The 25157-nt window shown below is 43.6% G+C and overlaps 1 protein-coding gene and 2 long non-coding RNA genes across 3 annotated transcripts in view; 2 read left to right on the forward strand and 1 right to left on the reverse strand.

Annotated features, from left to right (window-relative positions):
• cfi (complement factor I) overlaps window positions 1-21964 on the forward strand; it is a 70620-nt gene extending 48656 nt beyond the window's left edge. Inside the window, exons 3-15 of the mRNA XM_071379080.1 lie at window positions 213-373; window positions 1118-1277; window positions 2541-2722; window positions 2831-2941; window positions 3160-3285; window positions 3496-3528; window positions 8108-8143; window positions 12701-12840; window positions 12927-13030; window positions 13175-13279; window positions 16791-16966; window positions 17225-17326; window positions 21745-21964. Of these exons, the coding sequence (XP_071235181.1) occupies window positions 213-373; window positions 1118-1277; window positions 2541-2722; window positions 2831-2941; window positions 3160-3285; window positions 3496-3528; window positions 8108-8143; window positions 12701-12840; window positions 12927-13030; window positions 13175-13279; window positions 16791-16966; window positions 17225-17326; window positions 21745-21962 (1654 nt within the window). The 3' untranslated portion in view covers window positions 21963-21964. The remainder of the gene's footprint in view (window positions 1-212; window positions 374-1117; window positions 1278-2540; window positions 2723-2830; window positions 2942-3159; window positions 3286-3495; window positions 3529-8107; window positions 8144-12700; window positions 12841-12926; window positions 13031-13174; window positions 13280-16790; window positions 16967-17224; window positions 17327-21744) is intronic.
• Window positions 21965-22023: 59 nt separating this feature from the next.
• On the reverse strand, window positions 22024-23323 carry LOC139561798 (uncharacterized). The gene is made up of 3 exons (XR_011672222.1): window positions 23201-23323; window positions 22344-23152; window positions 22024-22202 (listed from the first exon to the last, which is right to left on the reverse strand). It is a non-coding gene; the product is annotated as an uncharacterized lncRNA (long non-coding RNA).
• Window positions 22788-23845, forward strand: LOC139561797 (uncharacterized). Its single transcript, XR_011672221.1, has 2 exons — window positions 22788-22880; window positions 23260-23845. It is a non-coding gene; the product is annotated as an uncharacterized lncRNA (long non-coding RNA).
• Window positions 23846-25157: the final 1312 nt, after the last annotated feature.

The raw sequence follows: 25157 nt of genomic DNA on the forward strand, positions 1-25157 counted from the left end.
TGTGTGTGTAAGCTGCCCTACCTGTGTCCGAAGGATGGCATGGCTCAAGTGTGTGTCTGTTTGTCACCAGGTGTGTGTGTAAGCTGCCCTACCTGTGTCCGAAGGATGGCATGGCTCAAGTGTGTGTCTGTTTGTCACCAGGTGTGTGTGTAAGCTGCCCTACCTGTGTCCGAAGGATGGCATGGCTCAAGTGTGTGTCTGTTTGTCACCAGGTGTGTGTGTAAGCTGCCCTACCTGTGTCCGAAGGATGGCATGACTCAAGTGTGTGGGCACGATGGAAGAACCTATCTATCTTACTGTCAGGCTATGGCTGTCTCCTGTCGGAGTAAACAACCTATCATGTCCCACTTTGGAGGAGTGGGCTGCTCTAAAGGTAACTAGCACATTTAGACACACCCACAGGGAGACAGACAGGGAGACGGGGAGACAGGAAGACAAGGAGACAGACAGACAGACAGACAGGGAGAGACAGGGGACAGACAGGGAGACAGACAGGGAGACAGACAGACAGGGAGACAGACAGACAGGGAGACAGGGAGACAGACAGGGAGACAGACAGGGAGACAAACAGGGAGACAGACAGACAGGGACACAGACAGACAGGGAGACAGGGAGACAGACAGGGAGTCAGACAGACAGGGAAACAGACAGACAGACACACAGGGACAGGGAGACAGGGAGACAGGGAGACAGACAGACAGGGACACAGACAGACAGGGAGACAGGGAGACAGACAGGGAGTCAGTCAGACAGACAGACAGACAGACAGACAGACAGACAGACAGACAGACAGACAGACAGGGAGTCAGACAGACAGGGAGACAGACAGACAGGGAGTCAGACAGACAGGGAGACAGACAGGGAAACAGGGAAACAGACAGACAGGGAGACAGGGAGACAGACAGACAGACAGACAGACAGACAGATAGACAGACAGGGAGACAGATATACAGACAGGGAGACAGGGAGACAGACATACAGCCAGTCAGGAAGACAGACAGAGAGACAGACATGGAGACAGACAGACCAACAGACAGTATCAAGGTCCAGACCAGTGTGATCAGGATTGTCTATGGAAAATGATCTTGTTGTATTTCAATGTCCCCCCTCCCTCCAGACAGTATCAAGGTCCAGACCAGTATAGATGAAGACACTGGTGTGGTCAGTATTGTGTTGCCCATTCGAGGGAAGCTGCTAGTGTGTGGAGAAGAAGGAGGAACAGGAGGATCCAACTGGAACATGGCTGCGGCTAACGTAGCCTGCAATGGGAATCAGTGGTAAGAACACACACACACACACACACACAGGCACACACACACACACACACACACACACACACACACACACACACACACACACACACACACACACACACACACACACACACACACACACACACACACACACAACACACACCACACACCACACACCACACACACAGGAGCACATACACACACACAGGAGCACACACACACACACAGGAGCACACACACACACACACACACACACACACACACACACACACACACACACACACACACACACACACACACACACACACACACACACACACACACACACACACACACACACACAGGAGCACACAGGAGAACACACACACACAGGAGCACACACACACACACACACAGGAGCACACACACACACACACACACACACAGGAGCACACACACACACACAGTCTTGTACAGCTAACCTTGTGGGGACATACAATTCAGTCCCATTCAAAATCCTATTTTCCCTAACCCTAAACCTAAACCTAACCCTAATCCTAACCCGTACTCTTACCCTAACCCTAACCTTAACCCTAACCCTAACCCTAACCCAAAAACCTAAACTTTATCCTAACCCTAAACCTACAACTAACCCTAGCTCCTAACCTTAATATTTAACTTAATTCTAACCCTAACACTAATTCTAACCTTAACCCTAAACCCCCTAGCAATAGCATTTGACCTTGTGGGGACTAACAAAATGTCCCCAGCTGGTCAACTTTTTACTTTGTTTACTATTCTTGTAGGGACTTCTGGTCCCCACAAGAATAGTTAAACATGTCCAGGAGCACACACACACACAGGCACACACACACACACACACACACAGGAGCATACACACACACACAGGCACACACACACACACACACACACACACACAGGCACACACACACAGGCACACACACACACACACACACACACAGGCACACACACACACAGACACAGGCACACACACAGCTTATTACATATTTTGTTGTAGGAGCTTTATGTACTTTGAGTGAAGTATGTGAGCTCCTGTGTGTGTGTGTGTGTGTGTGTGTGTGTGGTGTGTGTGTGTGTGTGCTCCTGTGTGTGTGGTGTGTGTGTGTGTGTGTATGTGTGCTCCTGTGTGTGTGGTGTGTGTGTGTGTGTGTGTGTGTGTGTGTGTGTGTGTGTGTGTGTGTGTGTGTGTGTGTGTGTGTGTGTGTGTGTGTGTGTGTGTGTGTGTGTGTGTGTGTGTGTGTGTGTGTGGTGTGTGTGTTTCTCCAGGGGAGCGAAGGAGGCCAGCTCGGTGTTGTATAAAACCATAACGTCCCCAGACGCAGACCACTGTGTCAGCATTCTCTGTCAAGGATACGAGAGCAGCCTCGCCGAATGTTCCTTCTCCGACAGAACACCTCTCGGCCCCGACGACAAGGTCGCCACGGCAACCTGTTACCAGAAACCCAAAGGTCTTGACCGTAACCATTTTGATTGATTGATCGATCGATCGATTGATTCCTGTCTCCTATTGGTTGTCTTTGACTGAGTGTGGCTCTCTCTCCCCATTGGTCACCCAGAGGGGTTGGCGTGTGAGTTCAGGTGCGTCAACGACAAGTGTGTGTCGTTGGAACAGACGTGTGACGGAGTGGACCACTGTGGAGACAGAAGTGATGAGATGTGCTGCACAGGTACGTTACACACACACACACACACAGGCACACACACACACACACACACACACACACACACACACACTGAATCAGATTTCCCACTCTGTGAATTGTGTGTGTAACCCTCTATCTGTTTGTGTGTGTGTGCCTGTGTGTGTGTGTGTGTGTGTGTGTGTGTGTGTGTGTGTGTGTGTGTGTGTGTGCGTGTGCCTGTGTGTGCGTGTGCGTGTGTGTAGCCTGCAGAGGGAACTCTGCGTTCTTGTGTAAGTCAGGAGTGTGTTTGTCCAAAGAGGCCGTAGACGACGGTATGATGGACTGTCTGGGAGGAGAGGACGAGATGAACAGACACATCACTACACCTGGTGGGTTTACACACACACACACACACACACACACACACACACACACACACACACACACACACACACACACACACACACACACACACACACACACACACACACACACACACACACACACACACACACACACACACACACACACACACACACACACACACACACACACACACAAAGACAGTCTCCTAAAATGTATTATTCTTGTTTCCACAGTTGGCCGTAGTGGATCACATGGGAAGACTCATGGTTAGAGCCTAACTATATACAGTAACACCTACTCATTCCAGGGTTTTTCTTTATTTTTACTATTTTCTACATAGTAGAATAATAGTGAAGACATCAAAACTATGAAATAACACATATGGAATCATGTAGTAACCAAAAAAGTGTTAAACATATCAAAATATATTTTATATTTGAGATTCTTCAAAGTAGCCACCCTTTGCCTTGATGACAGCTTTGCACACTCTTGGCATTCTCTCAACCAGCTTCACCTGGAATGTTTTCCAACAGTCTTGAAGGTGTTTCCACATATGCTGAGCACTTGTTGGCTGCTTTTCCTTCACTCTGCGGTCCAACTAATTCCAAACCATCTCAATTGGGTTGAGGTCGGGGGATTGTGGAGGCCAGGTCATCTGATGCAGCACTCCATCACTCTCCTTCTTGGTCAAATAGCCCTTACACAGCCTGGAGGTGTGTTGGGTCATTGTCCTGTTGAAAAACAAATGATAGTCCCACTAAGAGCAGACCAGATGGGATGGCGAATCACTGCAGAATGGTGTGGTAGCCATGCTGGTTAAGTCTGTCTTGAATTCTAAATAAATCACAGACAGTGTCACCAGCAAAGCACCACCACACCTCCTTCTTCTTCCTCCATGCTTCACGGTGGGAACCACACATGCAGAGATCATCTGTTCACCTACTCTGCGTCTCACAAAGGCACGGTGGTCGGAACCAAAAATCTCCAATTTGGACTCATCAGATCAAAGGACAGATTTCCACCGACCTTCATGTCTTAAAGTAATGATGGACTGTCGTTTCTCTTTACTTATGTGAGCTGTTCTAGCCATAATATGGACTTGGTCTTTTACCAAATAGGGCTATCTTCTGTATACCACCCCTACCTTGTCACAGTACAACTGATGGGCTCAAACACATTAAGAAGGAAAGAAATTTCACAAATTAACTTTTAACAAGGCACACCTGTTAATTGAAATGCATTCCAGGTGACTACCTCATGAAGCTGGTTGAGAGAATGCCAAGAGTGACTACTTTATGAAGCCAAGAATGTGCAAAGCTGTCATCAAGACAAAGGGTGGCTACTTTGAAAAATCTCAAATATATTTATATTTGTTTAACACTTTTTATATATATATATACAGTTGAAGTCGGAAGTTTACATACACCTTAACTAAATACATTTAATCTCAGTTTTTCACAATTCCTGACATTTAATCCTAGTAAAAAATCCCTGTCTTAGGTCAGTTAGGATCACCACTTTATTTAAAAAATGTGAAATGTCAGAATAATAGTAGAGAGAATGATTTATTTCAGCTTTTATTTCTTTCGTCACATTCCCAGTGGGTCAGAAGTTTACATACACTCAATTAGTATTTGGTAGCACTGCCTTTAAATTGTTTAACTTGGGTCAAACATTTCAGGTAGCCTTCCACAATCTTCCCACAATAAGTTGGGTGAATTTTGGCCCATTCCTCCTGACAGAGCTGGTGTAACTGAGTCAGGTTTGTAGGCCTCCTTGCTCGCACATGTTTTTTCAGTTCTGCCCACAAATTTTCTATAGGATTGAGGTCAGGGCTTTGTGATGGTCACTCCAATACCTTGACTTTGTTGTCCTTAAGACATTTTGTCACAACTTTGGAAGTATGCTTGGGTCATTGTCCATTTGGAAGACCCATTTGCAACCAAGCTTTAACTTCCTGACTGATGTCTTGAGATGTTGCTTCAATTTATCCACATAATTTTCCTCCCTCATGATGCCATCTATTTTGGGAAGTGCACCAGTCCTGCAGCAAAGCACCCCCACAACATGATGCTGCCACCCCCGTGCTTCACGGTTGGGATGGTGTTTTTCAGCTTGCAAACATCCCTCTTTTTCCTCAAATCATAACAATGGTCATTATGGCCAAACAGTTCTATTTTTGTTTCATCAGACCAGAGGACTTTTCTCCAAAAAGTACGATCTTTGTCCCCATGTGCAGTTGCAAACCGTAGTCTGGCTTTTTTTTACTGCGGTTTTAGAGCAGTGGCTTCTTCCTTGCTGAGCGACCTTTCAGGTTATGTCAATATAGGACTCGTTTAACTGTGGATATAGATACTTTTGTACCTGTTTCCTCCAGCATCTTCACAAGGTCCTTTGCTGTTGTTCTGGGATTGATTTCCACTTTATGCATCAAAGTACGTTCATCTCTATGAGACAGAATGAGTCTCCTTCCTGAGCGGTATGATGGCTGCGTGGTCCCATGGTGTTTATACTTGCATACTATTGTTTGTACAGATGACTGTGGTGCCTTCAGGCATTTGGAAATTGCTCCCAAGGATGAACCAGACTTGTGGAGGTCTACAATTTATTTTCTGAGGTCTTGGCTGATTTCTTTTGACTTTCCCATGATGTCAAGGAAAGAGGCACTGAGTTTGAAGGTAGGCCTTGAAATACATCCACAGGTACACCTCCAATTGACTCAAATGATGTCAATTAGCCTATCAGAAGCTTCTAAAGCCATGACATAATTTTCTGGAATTTTCCAAGCTGTTTAAAGGCACAGTCAACTTAGTGTATGTAAACTTCTGATTCTCTGGAATTGTGATACAGTGAATTATAAGTGAAATAATCTGTCTGTAAATAATTGTTGGAAAAATGAATTGTGTCATCCACAAAGTAGATGTCCTAACCGACTTGCCAAAACTATAGTTTGTTATTATTAACAAGAAATTTTGTGGAGTGGTTGAAAAATGAGTTTAATGACTCCAACCTAAGTGTATGTAAACTTCTGACTTCAACTGTATATATATAGACTCATGGTTAGATAAAAATTACAGACCTCTACATGCTTTGTAAGTAGGAAAACCTGCAAAATCGGCAGTGTATCAAATACTTGTTCTCCCCACTGTATATAGACTCATGGTTAGAATGGAGCAGTATCATACAGTGAGGGAAAAAAGTATTTGATCCCCTGCTGATTTTGTACGTTTGCCCACTGACAAAGAAATGATCAGTCTATAATTTTAATGGTAGGTTTATTTGAACAGTGAGAGACAGAATATCAACAAAAAAATCCAGAAAAACGCATGTAAAAAATGTTATGAATTGATTTGCATTTTAATGAGGGAAATAAGTATTTGACCCCTCTGCAAAACATGACTTAGTACTTGGTGGCAAAACCCTTGTTGGCAATCACAGAGGTCAGACGTTTCTTGTAGTTGGCCACCAGGTTTGCACACATCTCAGGAGGGATTTTGTCCCACTCCTCTTTGCAGATCTTCTTCAAGTCATTAAGGTTTCGAGGCTGACGTTTGGCAACTCGAACCTTCAGCTCCCTCCACAGATTTTCTATGGGATTAAGGTCTGGAGACTGGCTAGGCCACTCCAGGACCTTAATGTGCTTCTTCTTGAGCCACTCCTTTGTTGCCTTGGCCGTGTGTTTTGGGTCATTGTCATGCTGGAATACCCATCCACGACCCATTTTCAATACCCTGGCTGAGGGAAGGAGGTTTTCACCCAAGATTTGACGGTACATGGCCCCGTCCATCGTCCCTTTGATGCGGTGAAGTTGTCCTGTCCCTTTAGCAGAAAAACACCCCCAAAGCATAATGTTTCCACCTCCATGTTTGACGGTGGGGATGGTTTCTTGGGGTCATAGGCAGCATTCCTCCTCCTCCAAACACGGCAAGTTGGGTTGATGCCAAAGAACTCCATTTTGGTCTCATCTGACCACAACACGTTCACCCAGTTGTCCTCTGAATCATTCAGATGTTCATTGGCAAACTTCAGACGGGCATGTATATGTGCTTTCTTGAGCAGGGGGACCTTGCGGGCGCTGCAGGATTTCAGTCCTTCACGGCATAGTGTGTTACCAATTGTTTTCTTGATGACTATGGTCCCAGCTGCCTTGAGATCATTGACAAGATCCTCCTGTGTAGTTCTGGGCTGATTCCTCACCGTTCTCATGATCATTGCAACTCCACGAGGTGAGATCTTGCATGGAGCCCTAGGCTGAGGGAGATTGACAGTTCTTTTGTGTTTCTTCCATTTGCGAATAATCACAGAAACTGTTGTCACCTTCTCACCAAGCTGCTTGGCGATGGTCTTGTAGCCCATTCCAGCCTTGTGTAGGTCTACAATCTTGTCCCTGACATCCTTGTAGAGCTCTTTGGTCTTGGCCATGGTGGAGAGTTTGGAATCTGATTGATTGATTGCTTCTGTGGACAGGTATCTTTTATACAGGTAAGAAACTGAGATTAGGAGCACTCCCTTTAAGAGTGTGCTCCTAATCTCCGTCCGTTACCTGTATGAAAGACACCTGGGAGCCAGAAATCTTTTTGATTGAGAAGGGGTCAAATACTTATTTCCCTCATTAAAATGCAAATCAATTTATAACATTTTTGACATGCATTTTTCTGGTAATTTTTGTTGTTATTCTGTCTCTCACTGTTCAAATAAACCTACCATTAAAATTATAGACTGATAATTTCTTTGTCAGTGGGCAAACGTACAAAATCAGCAGGGGATCAAATACTTTTTTCCCTCACTGTATATATATATATATGTAAATAACAAAGACTGACTGTTTGTCGTGTTTGTTTTCAGTTTCAAGAGCTCCAGAGTTCTTTTCTCCTAAACAAGGTACATATCATTTTTTTTCATCGAAATAAAGTTCAGTATTTTTCTATGTTTTTATCCACCCTGTTCTAGTGTGGTGTCTTTGGTAATGTTCTGGGTGTTTTGTTTTGTTGAAAGTTTTTCATGTAGTATTTGGTTATTTTATGTAGTGTAACCCTCTCTTCTGAAAGTATTCAAGCCCCTTTTTTCAAAATGTTGTTGTGCTACTAAAATGGATTTAATTGTCGATCTACAAAAAATACTAGAATTTTAAAAAGTATTCAATTAAAGTGGAAAAACAATTCTAATAAAGAAACAATAACAATATTGTCAGACTTTTTCCCCTTTATGTTATGTTAGAGCTTATTATAAAATAATAAAATAATACAAATAAATAGTTTTTTTCCCCGTTTCATCAATACCCCGAATCGACAATGCAAAAACAGGTTTTTAAAAATGTTTGTAAATGTATGAAGAAAAAAAACAACTGTTCAGACAGTTTACTCAGTACTTTGTTGAAGCACCTTTAGCAGTGAAACAGTCAACAGTGAAGAGGCGACTCCGGGATGCTGGCCTTCTAGGCAGAGTTCCTCTGTCCAGTCTCAACATCAACAGTGAAGAGGCGACTCCGGGATGCTGGCCTTCTAGGCAGATTTCCTCTGTCCAGTCTCAACGTCAACAGTGAAGAGGCAACTCCGGGATGCTGGCCTTCTAGGCAGAGTTCCTCTGTCCAGTCTCAACATCAACAGCGAAGAAGCGACTCCGGGATGCTGGACTTCTAGGCAGAGTTCCTCTGTCCAGTCTCAACGTCAACAGTGAAGAGGCGACTCCGGGATGCTGGCCTTCTAGGCAGAGTTCCTCTGTCCAGTCTCAACGTCAACAGTGAAGAGGCGACTCCGGGATGCTGGCCTTCTAGGCAGAGTTCCACTGTCCAGTCTCAAGGTCAGCAATGAAGAGGCGACTCCGGGATGCTGGCCTTCTAGGCAGAGTTCCTCTGTCCAGTCTCAACGTCAACAGTGAAGAGGAGACTCCGGGATGCTGGCCTTCTAGGCAGAGTTCCTCTGTCCAGTCTCAAGGTCAACAGTGAAGAGGCGACTCCGGGATGCTGGCCTTCTAGGCAGAGTTCCTCTGTCCAGTCTCAAGGTCAACAGTGAAGAGGCGACTCCGGGATGCTGGCCTTCTAGGCAGAGTTCCTCTGTCCAGTCTCAAGGTCTACAGTGAAGAGGCGACTCCGGGATGCTGGCCTTCTAGGCAGAGTTCCTCTGTCCAGTCTCAACGTCAACAGTGAAGAGGCGACTCCGGGATGCTGGCCTTCTAGGCAGAGTTCCTCTGTCCTGTCTCAACGTCAACAGTGAAGAGGCGACTCCGGGATGCTGGCCTTCTAGGCAGAGTTCCTCTGTCCAGTCTCAACGTCAACAGTGAAGAGGCGACTCCGGGATGCTGGCCTTCTAGGCAGAGTTCCTCTGTCCTGTCTCAACGTCAACAGTGAAGAGGTGACTCCGGGATGCTGGCCTTCTTCACTGTTGACGTTGATACTGGTGTTTTGCGGGTACTATTTAATGAAGCTGCCAGTTTAGGACTTGTGAGGCGTCTGTTTCTCGAACTAGACACTCTAATGTACTTGTCCTCTTGCTCAGTTGTGCACCGGGGCCTCCCACCCCTCTTTCTATTCTGGTTAGAGACAGTTTGCACTATGCTGTGAAGGGAGTAGTACACAGCGTTGTACAAGATCTTCAGTTTCTTGGCAATTTCTCGCATGGAATAGCCTTCATTTCTCAACCTCTCCCTGTCCGAGTCTGTAACACCAACATGTTTTAAGCAGACCCCCATAGTCCCTGTGCCCAAGATCACTAAGGTAACCTGCCTAAATGACTACGGACCCGTAGAACTCACGTCTGTAGCCATGGAGCGCTTTGAAAGGCTGGTGGCTCACATCAACACCATTATCCCAGAAACCCTGGACCCACTCCAATGTACATACCTCCCAAACAGATCCACAGATGATGCAATCTCTATTGCACTCCACACTGCTCTTTCCCACCTGGACAAAATAAACACCTATGTGAGAATGCTGTTCATTGACTACAGCTCAGCGTTCAACACCATAGTGCCCTCAAAGCTCATCACTAAGCTAAGGACCCTGGGACTGAACAGCTCCCTCTGCAACTGGATCCTAGACTTCCTGATGGGCCGCCCCCAGGTGGTAAGGGTAGGAAACAACACAACTGCCAAGGAGGCCCCCCAGGGGTGTGTGCTTTGTCCCCTCCTGTACTCCCTGTTCATCCACGACTGCGTGGCCAAGCACGACTCCAAAACCATCAAGTTTGCTGACGACCCAACGGTGGTAGACCTGATCACCGACAATGATAAGACAGCCTATAGGGAGGAGGTCGGAGACCTGGCAGTGTGGTGCCAGGACAACAACCTCTCCCTCAACGTGATTAAGACAAAGGAGATGATCGTGGACTACAGGAAAAGGAGGGCCGAACACGCCCCCATTCACATCGACAAAGCTGTAGTGGAGCGGGTCGAGAGTTTTAAGTCCCTTGGTGTCCACATAACCAAAACACTATCATGGCCCAAACACACCAACAAAGTTGTGAAGAATTAAGACACTGCATTGCAGTGCTTGAGGTGTCACTACATACCCGGCTTCAATCCCGGGCTGTGTCGCAGCCGGCAGCGAGGCAGTGCACAATTGGACTAGCGTCGTCTGGAATAGGGGAGGGATTGGTGGCCGGGATGTCCTTGTCACACTCTAGCAACTCCTTGTGGCGGGCAGCACGCTGACATGATCACTAGTTGTACAGTGTTTCCTCCGAACACATTGGTGCGACTGGCTTCCGGGTTAAGTGAGCAGTGTGTCAAGAAGCAGTGTGGCTTGGCAAAGTTGTGTTTCGGAGGACGCATGGCTCTCGACCTCTCCCTAGTCCGTACTGGAGTTGCAGCAATGTGACAAGACTGTAACTACCAATTGGATACCACAAAATTGGGGAGAAAAAGGGTTAAAAAGTTGTTTTTTTTTAATAATACATTCGTGAAGAGGGCACAACAAAGCCTTTTCCGCCTCAGGAGACTGAAAAGATTTGCCGTGGGTCCCCAGATCCTCAAAATGTTCTACAGCTGCACCATCGAGAGCATCCTGACTGGTTGCATCACTGCCTGCTTGGCATCTGACCGTAAGGCGATACAGAGGGTAGTGCGTACAGCCCAGTACATCACTGGGGCCAAGCTTCCTGCCATTCAGGACCTCTATACCAGGTGGTGTCAGAGGAAGGCCCAAAAGATTGTCAAAAGACTCCAGTCACCCTAGTCATAGACTGTTCTCTCTGCTATCGCACGGCAAGAGGTACCGGAGCGCCGTTGTCTAGGTCCAAAAGGCTCTTTAACAGCTTCTACCCCCAAGCCATATGACCCCTGAACAATTAATCAAATGGCCACCGGGACTATTTAGATTGACCCCCCCCCCCCCCTTTGTTTTTACACTGCTGCTACTCGCTGTTTATTATCTATGCATAGTGACTTTATCCCTACCTACATGTACAAATGACCTCGACTAACCTGTACCTCCGCACATTGACTCAGTACCAGTACCCCCCTGTACATAGCCTCGTTTAAGTTATTTTATTGTGTTACTTTTTATTAAAACATTTACTTTAGTTTATTTCGAAAATATTTTCTTAACTCTATTTCTTGAACTGCATTGTTGGTTAAGGGCTTGTAAGTAAGCATTTTGTTGTTTTCGGCACAAATGACAAAACATTTTTTAGTTGATTTTGTACATGATTACTTTTACAATTCTTCAAACTCTGTCAAGTTGGTTGTTGATCATGGCTAGACAGCCATTTTCAAGTCTTGCCATAGATTTTCAAGACGATTTAAGTCAAAACTGTAACTAGGCCACTCAGGAACATTCACTGTCTTCTTAGTAAGCAACTCCAGTGTATATTGGCCTTGTCTTTTAGGTTATTGTCCTGCTGAAAGGTGAATTTGTCTCCCAGTGTCTGTTGGAAAGCAGACTGAACCAGGTTCTCCTCTAGGATTTTTCCTGTGTTTAGCTCTGTTACGTTTCTTTTATCCTAAAAATCTCCTTAGTCCTTGCCGATGACAAGCATACCCATAACATGATGCAGCCACCACCATGATTGAAAATATGAAGAGTGTTACTCAGTGATGTGTTGTGTTGGGATTCGCCCGAACATAACACTTTGTATTCAGGACAAAGAGTTAATTTCTTTGCCACATTTTTTTGCAGTTTTACTTTAATGCCTTCTCAGTCCCGAGAAAGCACATACAACCAAATCCCTCGCTGCCCTCACGATGGTCCGTTGATCACTTCAAATTGACCTTTAAAAAAAATGTATCTATTTAGCTGATTTAGCAGTGTTGCTAGCTCAGAATTCGCGGTCCCCCCCCCCTCCCTTCACTCTCTCACGCGTCGGACAGTCTTCAAAATATGTCCCACAAGGCAACACAGTAAAGCTGAAAGAAACCAGATAATTTACTATTCATGTAGTATTTTGTTGGTGTTTTGTTGTTTTGTTTGTTTTGTTGTGATTGATTTGATTTGTCGTGTCGTAGAGGTGAAAGCAGCCAGGGATCTTCTAGAAGTGAAGGTACACTGTGGAATCCCCAACACTACAGTCTTAGAAGAATCGGACAGAGGAGAAAGGAGAGTGGGAAGGCAGAAACGAGTGGTGGGAGGAATACCGGCCCAACCGGTGAGTCTTCAAAAACACAAGTTCACAACCGGTTGGTTTAACCCCTGACCTTTAAACCTCTGACACATATAACCTCTGACCCGTAGACTCAGATCCAATGGCAGGTGGCGATACAGGAGGGGAATAAAATCGACTGTGGTGGGGCATACATCGGGGGATGCTGGGTCCTGACCGCCGCTCACTGTGTCAGGTAGGGGCTGTACTGATAGTATTGGGGGGGGGGGGGGGGGGGGGGGTCATGTATGTGTATGCTTTTTAGGGCAGGATTGATCTCTCTCTCTTTCTCGCTCTCCCCCTCCCTCTCGCTCTCTCTCCCCCCCCTCTCTCTCTCAAGGCCCAAACCAGAGGCGTACAGCATCAAGTTCAGTCTCTGGGAGAAGAGAATAGCTCAGGGAACAACAGACATCGTTCCTGTCAAGAACGTCATCATACACCACAAGTAATTGATTTATTCAATATGTATTTTTATAGATGATCATTGTTGAGATTTGCATAAGGTGAAACAGCATCACTGGTCACCCCATGATTAAACATTTCCACTGGTCGCCCCAGGCTCATTAAAGATGAAACATTTCCACTGGTCGCCCCCAGGTTCATTAAAGATTAAACATTTCCACTGGTCGCCCGAGGCTCATTAAAGGTGAAACGTCGCTGCTGGTCTCCCCCAGGCTCATTAAAGATTAAACATTTCCACTGGTCGCCCCAGGTTCATTAAAGATTAAACATTTCCACTGGTCGCCCCAGGCTCATTAAAGATGAAACATTTCCACTGGTCGCCCCCAGGTTCATTAAAGATTAAACATTTCCACTGGTCGCCCCAGGTTCATTAAAGATTAAACATTTCCACTGGTCGCCCCAGGCTCATTAAAGATTAAACATTTCCACTGGTCGCCCCAGGTTCATTAAAGATTAAACATTTCCACTGGTCGCCCCAGGTTCATTAAAGATTTAACATTTCCACTGGTCGCGCCAGGCTCATTAAAGGTGAAACGTCGCTGCTGGTCTCCCCCAGGCTCATTAAAGGTGAAACGTCGCTGCTGGTCTCCCCCCCATTAAAGGTGAAAGGTCTCCCCCAGGCTCGTTAAAGATGAAACGTCGCTGCTGGTCTCCCCCAGGCTCGTTAAAGATGAAACGTCGCTGCTGGTCTCCCCCAGGCTCATTAAAGGTGAAACATCGCTGCTGGTCGCCCCCAGGCTCATTAAAGATGAAACGTCGCTGCTGGTCTCCCCCAGGCTCATTAAAGGTGAAACGTCGCTGCTGGTCGCCCCCAGGCTCATTAAAGGTGAAACGTCGCTGCTGGTCTCCCCCAGGCTCATTAAAGGTGAAACGTCGCTGCTGGTCTCCCCCAGGCTCATTAAAGGTGAAACGTCGCTGCTGGTCGCCCCCAGGCTCATTAAAGATGAAACGTCGCTGCTGGTCTCCCCCAGGCTCATTAAAGGTGAAACGTCGCTGCTGGTCGCCCCCAGGCTCATTAAAGATGAAACGTCGCTGCTGGTCTCCCCCAGGCTCATTAAAGGTGAAACGTCGCTGCTGGTCGCCCCAGGCTCATTAAAGGTGAAACGTCGCTGCTGGTGCCCCCAGGCTCATTAAAGATGAAACGTCGCTGCTGGTCTCCCCCAGGCTCATTAAAGGTGAAACGTCGCTGCTGGTCGCCCCAGGCTCATTAAAGGTGAAACGTCGCTGCTGGTCGCCCCCAGGCTCATTAAAGATGAAACGTCGCTGCTGGTCGCCCCCAGGCTCATTAAAGATGAAACGTCGCTGCTGGTCGCCCCCAGGCTCATTAAAGGTGAAACGTCGCTGCTGGTCGCCCCCAGGCTCATTAAAGGTGAAACGTCGCTGCTGGTCTCCCCCAGGCTCATTAAAGATGAAACGTCGCTGCTGGTGCCCCCAGGCTCATTAAAGATGAAACGTTGCTGCTGGTCGCCCCCAGGCTCATTAAAGATGAAACGTCGCTGCTGGTGCCCCCAGGCTCATTAAAGGTGAAACGTCGCTGCTGGTCTCCCCCAGGCTCATTAAAGATGAAACGTCGCTGCTGGTGCCCCCAGGCTCATTAAAGGTGAAACGTCGCTGCTGGTCTCCCCCAGGCTCATTAAAGATGAAACGTCGCTGCTGGTGCCCCCAGGCTCATTAAAGATGAAACGTCGCTGCTGGTCTCCCCCAGGCTCATTAAAGATGAAACGTCGCTGCTGGTGCCCCCAGGCTCATTAAAGGTGAAACGTCGCTGCTGGTCGCCCCCAGGCTCATTAAAGATGAAACGCCGCTGCTGGTCTCCCCCAGGCTCATTAAAGATGAAACGTCGCTGCTGGTCTCCCCCAGGCTCATTAAAGGTGAAACGTCGCTGCTGGTCTCCCCCAGGCTCATTAAAGGTGAAACATCGCTGCTGGTCGCCCCCAGGCTCATTAAAGGTGAAACGTCGCTGCTGGTCTCCCCCAGGCTCATTAAAGGTGAAACGTCGCTGCTGGTCTCCCCCAGGCTCATTAAAGGTGAAACATCGCTGCTGGTCGCCCCCAGGCTCATTAAAGATGAAACGTCGCTGCTGGTCGCCCCCAGGCTCATTAAAGGTGAAACGTCGCTGCTGGTCTCCCCCAGGCTCATTAAAGGTGAAACGTCGCTGCTGGTCGCCCCCAGGCTCATTAAAGGTGAAACGTCGCTGCTGGTCTCCCCCAGGCTCATTTGTTATTGTTTTAGTTTTGTTTTTGAGAAGAGGGAGGAGCATCGTGGTACATATTCTGCTGTTCTATTGTGATGTCGTAGGGGGAAAATGAAGTTTGAGGAAACGTCTTTGTCGTTGTAATATCTCAAGCGGACATGGCAGCTACACCGCTACAGATACTGGTTGTAACCCAGACTCTTAAAACCACTAAGTACGTCTCATTTACATCATTTGTGATGATGAAATATCAAACTATGTGGGGGGAGGGGTATAAAAAAAAACTGGCAAGACATCATGTAAACAAACGCAGGCAAGACATCATGTAAACAAACGCAGGCAAGACATCATGTAAACAAACGCAGGCAAGACATCATGTAAACAAACCCAGGCAAGACATCATGTAAACAAACCCAGGCAAGACGTCATGTAAACAAACCAGGCAAGACATCATGTAAACAAACCCAGGCAAGACATCATGTAAACAAACCAGGCAAGACATCATGTAAACAAACCAGGCAAGACATCATGTAAACAAACCAGGCACGACATCATGTAAACAAAAGCAGGCACGACATCATGTAAACAAATGCAGGCAAGACATCATGTAAACAAACGCAGGCAAGACATAATGTAAACAAACGCAGGCAAGACATCATGTAAACAAACCCAGGCAAACGTAAACAATAGTCCTGTATTAGAGGACAGATACAGCTGTCTACAGCACTGGGCCTTTAATAGTCCTGTATTAGAGGACAGATACAGCTGCTCTGGCAAAATATATAAACTCTTTTTACTGACTTTTATTTATTATTTTACCTTTATTTAACTTGGCAAGTCAGTTAAGAACAAATTCTTATTTACAATGACGACATACACTGGCAAAACCAGGACGGTGCTGACCCCTCCACCCTGACCCCTCCACCATGACCCCTCCACCATGACCCCTCCACCCTGACCCCTCCACCATGACCCCTCCTCCATGACCCCTCCACCATGACCCCTCCTCCATGACCCCTCCACCCTGACCCCTCCACCCTGACCTCTCCACCCTGACCTCTCCACCCTGACCCCTCCACCATGACCCCTCCACCCTGACCCCTCCACCCTAACCCCTCCACCCTGACCCCTCCACCATGACCCCTCCACCCTGACCCCTCCACCATGACCCCTCCACCCTGACCCCTCCACAATGACCCCTCCACCATGACCCCTCCACCCTGACCCCTCCACCCTAACCCCTCCACCCTGACCCCTCCATCATGACCCCTCCACCCTGACCTCTAACCTCTCTCCCCAGGTACAATGCTAACACGTATGAGAATGACATAGCCCTAATAGAGATGAAGAACCTTCCATTCACGACCGAGTGTCTCTTAAAGAACCCAGCGGTCAGTGCTGTGTGTGTTCCCTGGTCCGTACAACTCTTCAACCCTAACCATACCTGTAGCATATCAGGCTGGGGACGGAAGAAAGGTAGGAGTGTGTGTGTGAGTTAGTTGTGTCCTGACTTTATTCTGTGGTGTGTGTGTATGTGCGTGTGTGTGTGTGTGTGCGCTAGTTGTGTCCTGATTTTATTCTGTGGTGTGTGTGTGTGTGTGTGTGTGTGTGTGTGTGTGTGTGTGTGTGTGTGTGTGTGTGTGTGTGTGTGTGTGTGTGTGTGTGTGTGTGTGTGTGTGTGTGTGTGTGTGTGTGTGTGTGTGTGTGTGTGTGTGTTTGTGTGTGTTTATTCAGATGGTGAGTCATCTAATGTGTTGCTCTGGGCCAACGTCTCTCTGATCGCCAACTGTAAGCGATTCTACGGTTCACGCTACTACGACGGCATGATGTGTGCAGGTACATACAAAATGTTTTTGCAAATTCAATTCCTCAGTTGGTTTTTTAGATTCTAACAATGGTAAATGAAGGAATGGATTATATTTGACCATTTTGAAATACATTTAAAAAAAATCAACAATAACTATTTATACTGAATTAACTCTCTGATTATTTATACTGAATGAACTCTCTCTCTGACTATTTATACTGAATTAACTCTCTCTCTGACTATTTATACTGAATTAACTCTCTTTCTCTCTGACTATTTATACTGAATGAACTCTCTCTCTGACTATTTATACTGAATTAACTCTCTCTCTCTGACTATTTATACTGAATTAACTCCGTCTCTGACTATTTATACTGAATGAACTCTCTCTCTGACTATTTATACTGAATTAACTCTCTCTCTCTCTCTGACTATTTATACTGAATTAACTCTCTCTCTCTCTGACTATTTATACTGAATTAACTCTCTCTCTGACTATTTATACTGAATTAACTCTCTCTTTCTCTCTGACTATTTATACTGAATTAACTCTCTCTCTCTGACTATTTATACTGAATTAACTCTCTGACTATTTATTCTGAATTAACTCTCTCTCTGACTATTTATACTGAATTAACTCTCTCTCTCTGACTATTTGTACTGAATTAACTCTCTCTCTCTCTGACTATTTATACTGAATTAACTCTCTCTGACTATTTATACTGAATTAACTCTCTCTCTCTGACTATTTATACTGAATTAACTCTCTCTCTCTGACTATTTATATTGAATTAACTCTCTTTCTCTCTGACTATTTATACTGAATTAACTCTCTCTCTCTGACTATTTATACTGAATTAACTCTCTGACTATTTATTCTGAATTAACTCTCTTTCTCTCTGACTATTTATACTGAATTAACTCTCTCTCTCTGACTATTTATACTGAATTAACTCTCTCTCTCTCTGACTATTTATACTGAATTAACTCTCTCTGACTATTTATACTGAATTAACTCTCTCTCTGACTATTTATACTGAATTAACTCTCTCTCTCGCTGACTATTTATACTGAATTAACTCTCTCTGACTATTTATACTGAATTAACTCTCTCTCTGACTATTTATACTGAATTAACTCTCTCTCTGACTATTTATACTGAATTAACTCTCTCTGACTATTTATACTGAATTAACTCTCTCTGACTATTTATACTGAATTAACTCTCTCTCTCTGACTATTTATACTGAATTAACTGTCTCTCTCTCTGACTATTTATACTGAATTAACTCTCTCTCTCTGACTATTTATACTGAATTAACTCTCTCTGACTATTTATACTGAATTAACTCTCTCTCTCTGACTATTTATACTGAATTAACTCTCTCTGACTATTTATACTGAATTAACTCTCTCTCTCTGACTATTTATACTGAATTAACTCTCTCTCTCTGACTATTTATACTGAATTAACTCTCTCTGACTATTTATACTGAATTAACTCTCTTTCTTTGACTATTTATACTGAATTAACTCTCTATCCTGACTATTTATACTGGATTAACTCTCTCTCTCTCTGACTATTTATACTGAATTAACTCTCTCTCTCTGACTATTTATACTGAATTAACTCTCTCTCTCTCTGCCTATTTATACTGAATTAACTCTCTCTCTGACTATTTATACTGAATTAACTCTCTGACTATTTATTCTGAATTAACTCTCTCTCTGACTATTTATTCTGAATTAACTATCTCTCTCTCTGACTATTTATACTGAATTAACTCTCTCTCTCTCTGACTATTTATACTGAATTAACTCTCTCTGACTATTTATACTGAATTAACTCTCTCTCTCTCTGACTATTTATACTGAATTAACTCTCTCTCTGACTATTTATACTGAATTAACTCTCTCTCTCTCTGACTATTTATACTGAATTAACTCTCTCTGACTATTTATACTGAATTAACTCTCTCTCTCTGACTATTTATACTGAATTAACTCTCTCTGACTATTTATACTGAATTAACTCTCTCTCTCTGACTATTTATACTGAATTAACTCTCTCTCTCTGACTATTTATACTGAATTAACTCTCTCTCTGACTATTTATACTGAATTAACTCTCTCTGACTATTTATACTGAATTAACTCTCTCTCTTTGACTATTTATACTGAATTAACTCTCTCTCTGACTATACTGAATTAACTCTCTCTCTCTGACTATTTATACTGAATTAACTCTCTGACTATTTATACTGAATTAACTCTCTGACTATTTATACTGAATTAACTCTCTCTGACTATTTATACTGAATTAACTCTCTCTGACTATTTATACTGAATTAACTCTCTCTGACTATTTATACTGAATTAACTCTCTCTCTCTGACTATTTATACTGAATTAACTCTCTCTCTCTGACTATTTATACTGAATTAACTCTCTCTCTCTCTGACTATTTATACTGAATTAACTCTCTCTCTCTCTGACTATTTATACTGAATTAACTCTCTCTGACTATTTATACTGAATTAACTCTCTCTCTCTCTGACTATTTATACTGAATTAACTCTCTCTCTGACTATTTATACTGAATTAACTCTCTCTCTCTCTGACTATTTATACTGAATTAACTCTCTCTCTCTCTGACTATTTATACTGAATTAACTCTCTCTGACTATTTATACTGAATTAACTCTCTCTCTCTGACTATTTATACTGAATTAACTCTCTCTGACTATTTATACTGAATTAACTCTCTCTCTCTGACTATTTATACTGAATTAACTCTCTCTCTCTGACTATTTATACTGAATTAACTCTCTCTCTCTGACTATTTATACTGAATTAACTCTCTCTGACTATTTATACTGAATTAACTCTCTCTCTTTGACTATTTATACTGAATTAACTCTCTCTCTGACTATTTATACTGAATTAACTCTCTCTCTCTGACTATTTATACTGAATTAACTCTCTGACTATTTATACTGAATTAACTCTCTGACTATTTATACTGAATTAACTCTCTCTGACTATTTATACTGAATTAACTCTCTCTGACTATTTATACTGAATTAACTCTCTCTGACTATTTATACTGAATTAACTCTCTCTCTCTGACTATTTATACTGAATTAACTCTCTCTCTCTGACTATTTATACTGAATTAACTCTCTGACTATTTATACTGAATTAACTCTCTGACTATTTATACTGAATTAACTCTCTCTGACTATTTATACTGAATTAACTCTCTCTGACTATTTATACTGAATTAACTCTCTCTCTCTCTGACTATTTATACTGAATTAACTCTCTCTCTCTCTGACTATTTATACTGAATTAACTCTCTCTCTTTCTGACTATTTATACTGAATTAACTCTCTCTCTGACTATTTATACTGAAATAACTCTCTGACTATTTATTCTAAATTAACTCTCTCTCTGACTATTTATACTGAATTAACTTTCTCTCTCTGACTATTTATTCTGAATTAACTCTCTCTCTCTCTGAATATGTATACTGAATTAACTCTCTCTCTCTCTGACTATTTATACTGAATTAACTCTCTCTGACTATTTATACTGAATTAACTTTCTCTCTCTGACTATTTATACTGAATTAACTCTCTCTCTCTCTGACTATTTATACTGAATTAACTCTCTCTCTGGCTATTTATACTGAATTAACTCTCTCTGACTATTTATACTGAATTAACTCTCTCTCTCTGACTATTTATACTGAATGAACTCTCTCTCTGACTATTTATACTGAATTAACTCTCTCTCTCTCTGACTATTTATACTGAATTAACTCTCTCTCTCTGTCTATTTATACTGAATTAACTCTCGCTCTCTGACTATTTATACTGAATTAACTCTCTCTGACTATTTATACTGAATTAACTCTCTCTCTTTGACTATTTATACTGAATTAACTCTCTCTCTGACTATTTATACTGAATTAACTCTCTCTCTCTGACTATTTATACTGAATTAACTCTGTTTCTCTGACTATTTATACTGAATTAACTCTCTCTCTGACTATTTATACTGAATTAACTCTCTCTCTGACTATTTATACTGAATTAACTCTCTCTCTGACTATTTATACTGAATTAATTCTCTCTCTCTGACTATTTATACTGAATTAACTCTCTCTCTCTGACTATTTATACTGAATTAACTCTCTCTCTGACTATTTATACTGAATTAACTCTCTCTCTCTGACTATTTATACTGAATTAACTCTCTCTCTGACTATTTATACTGAATTAACTCTCTCTCTGACTATTTATATTGAATTAACTCTCTCTCTGAATATTTATACTGAATTAACTCCCTCTCTCTGACTATTTATACTGAATTAACTCTCTCTGTCTTTCCCTAATGTTTGTGTGTGTGCTAACCTGCTTGCGTCCGTCCGTGTGTGTGTGTAGGTGATCTGGAGGGCAACGTGGACTCGTGTCAGGGTGATTCTGGAGGTCCTCTGGTGTGCCAGGACTCTCTAGGTGTTTCCTACCTCTGGGGTATAGTCTCCTGGGGGGAGAAGTGTGGGCAGGCCAAGTTCCCTGGAGTGTACACTCAAGTGGCACACTACTTCGACTGGATCCGCACTCACACTGGCTGGGCTGCCGTCACTAAATACAACCTGTGACGTTGATATAGACCAGGAGGTATTTTCAAATGTTACCGTTCCGTCTCTGAACTACTGCTGCTTTTCTGTTGTACCTAATAATTAATATCACCCCACCTGGTGTCCCAGGTCTAAATCAGGCCCTGATCATTAATATCACCACACCTGGTGTCCCAGGTCTAAATCAGGCCCTGATCATTAATATCACCACACCTGGTGTCCCAGGTCTAAATCAGGCCCTGATCATTAATATCACCCCACCTGGTGTCCCAGGTCTAAATCAGGCCCTGATCATTAATATCACCCACCTGGTGTCCCAGGTCTAAATCAGGCCCTGATCATTAATATCACCCACCTGGTGTCCCAGGTCTAAATCAGGCCCTGACCATTAATATCACCCACCTGGTGTCCCAGGTCTAAATCAGGCCCTGATCATTAATATCACCCCACCTGGTGTCCCAGGTCTAAATCAGGCCCTGATCATTAATATCACCCACCTGGTGTCCCAGGTCTAAATCAGGCCCTGATCATTAATATCACCCCACCTGGTGTCCCAGGTCTAAATCAGGCCCTGATCATTAATATCACCCACCTGGTGTCCCAGGTCTAAATCAGTCCCTGATCATTAATATCACCCACCTGGTGTCCCAGGTCTAAATCTGGCCCTGATAATTAATATCACCCCACTTGGTGTCCCAGGTCTAAATCAGTCCCTGATTAGAGGGGAATCACCCACCTGGTGTCCCAGGTCTAAATCAGGCCCTGATCATTAATATCACCCACCTGGTGTCCCAGGTCTAAATCAGTCCCTGATCATTAATATCACCCACCTGGTGTCCCAGGTCTAAATCTGGCCCTGATAATTAATATCACCCCACTTGGTGTCCCAGGTCTAAATCAGTCCCTGATTAGAGGGGAATCACCCACCTGATGTCCCAGGTCTAAATCAGGCCCTGATCATTAATATCACCCCACCTGGTGTCCCAGGTCTAAATCAGGCCCTGATCATTAATATCACCCACCTGGTGTCCCAGGTCTAAATCAGGCCCTGATCATTAATATCACCCACCTGGTGTCCCAGGTCTAAATCAGGCCCTGACCATTAATATCACCCACCTGGTGTCCCAGGTCTAAATCAGGCCCTGATCATTAATATCACCCCACCTGGTGTCCCAGGTCTAAATCAGGCCCTGATCATTAATATCACCCACCTGGTGTCCCAGGTCTAAATCAGGCCCTGATCATTAATATCACCACACCTGGTGTCCCATGTCTAAATCAGGCCCTGATCATTAATATCACCCACCTGGTGTCCCAGGTCTAAATCAGTCCCTGATCATTAATATCACCCACCTGGTGTCCCAGGTCTAAATCTGGCCCTGATAATTAATATCACCCCACTTGGTGTCCCAGGTCTAAATCAGTCCCTGATTAGAGGGGAATCACCCACCTGGTGTCCCAGGTCTAAATCAGGCCCTGATCATTAATATCACCCACCTGGTGTCCCAGGTCTAAATCAGTCCCTGATCATTAATATCACCCACCTGGTGTCCCAGGTCTAAATCTGGCCCTGATAATTAATATCACCCCACTTGGTGTCCCAGGTCTAAATCAGTCCCTGATTAGAGGGGAATCACCCACCTGATGTCCCAGGTCTAAATCAGTCCCTGATTAGAGGGGAACAATGGGGAAAAAGCAGTTGAACTGGCTTCGAGGCCCAGATTTGAATTTGAGCGATATAGCCTATTCATACATAATAAATAGTAATAAATCGTTATTACAATGTTATACGTTGTTTATGCTGAATGATGTCAATAAAGAACTACGTTGTTTATGCTGAATGATGTCAATAAAGAACTACGTTGTTTATGCTGAATGATGTCAATAAAGAACTTGAAAACCCAGTTTGGTCTTGTTACATGATTTTATTTATTGATTTGATGTTTGTTTTATTTTTTAGTAAAGGGTTTATGGTGTGGTCTTCTTGCATATGTAAACTTGAACTCTTACTGTGCCCTGTTACTGTCCCTTTAATACGGAGAGTCTCTCTCTCTCTCTCTCCCTCTCCTCCTCCCCCCCCCCCCCCCCAGTCAATTTGACTGGTCCATCAATCAATGTAGTCTGTCAGCGGAAATCGTAATTAAACACTCAACAAATGTTGAAAAGGGGATAATGTTGTCTATCTTCGCTAGGTGGGCCTATATTGGTTGGAGAAGAAAGTACATTCGTTCTACTTACCACTATGTTTAGCCAATTGTACCACGTTTCCACCTGTAGCTTTCATAGTAAACATTAGCAGCTAACGCCAATGTCACATAGCCCTTCTGCTGCTTGACAGGCTGAGCCCACAGAGGATGGGAAATTAACCTAAACCACTATTGGCCACCACTCATTGTCAGTTCACTTTTATATCACTAAAATATCCAATTAATGGTGGCCAATATTGAGAGATATCGCGAGGCTACCCTACGTATCTAAAATGACATGATCAACTGTTACTTCCTGTATAACTCTGATGATAGAACTAAACAGTTACTTCCTGTATAACTCTGATGATAGAACTAAACAGTTACTTCCTGTATAACTCTGATGATAGAGCGAAACAGTTACTTCCTGTATAACTCTGATGATAGAACTAAACAGTTACTTCCTGTATAACTCTGATGATAGAGCTAAACAGTTACTTCCTGTATAACTCTAATGATAGAGCTACAGTTACTTCCTGTATAACTCTGATGATTGAGCTAAACAGTTACTTCCTGTATAACTCTGATGATAGAGCTAAACAGTTACTTCCTGTATAACTCTGATGATAGAGCTAAACAGTTACTTCCTGTATAACTCTGATGATAGAGCTAAACAGTTACTTCCTGTATAACTCTGATGATAGAGCTAAACAGTTACTTCCTGTATAACTCTGATGATAGAACTAAACAGTTACTTCCTGTATAACTCTGATGATAGAACTAAACAGTTACTTCCTGTATAACTCTGATGATAGAACTACAGTTACTTCCTGTATAACTCTGATGATAGAACTACAGTTACTTCCTGTATAACTCTGATGATAGAACTACAGTTACTTCCTGTATAACTCTGATGATAGAACTAAACAGTTACTTCCTGTATAACTCTGATGATAGAACTACAGTTACTTCCTGTATAACTCTGATGATAGAACTACAGTTACTTCCTGTATAACTCTGATGATAGAGC

Source organism: Salvelinus alpinus, chromosome 31, assembly GCF_045679555.1.
Source record: "Salvelinus alpinus chromosome 31, SLU_Salpinus.1, whole genome shotgun sequence".
In the NCBI taxonomy this organism is placed as follows: Eukaryota; Metazoa; Chordata; class Actinopteri; order Salmoniformes; family Salmonidae; genus Salvelinus; species Salvelinus alpinus.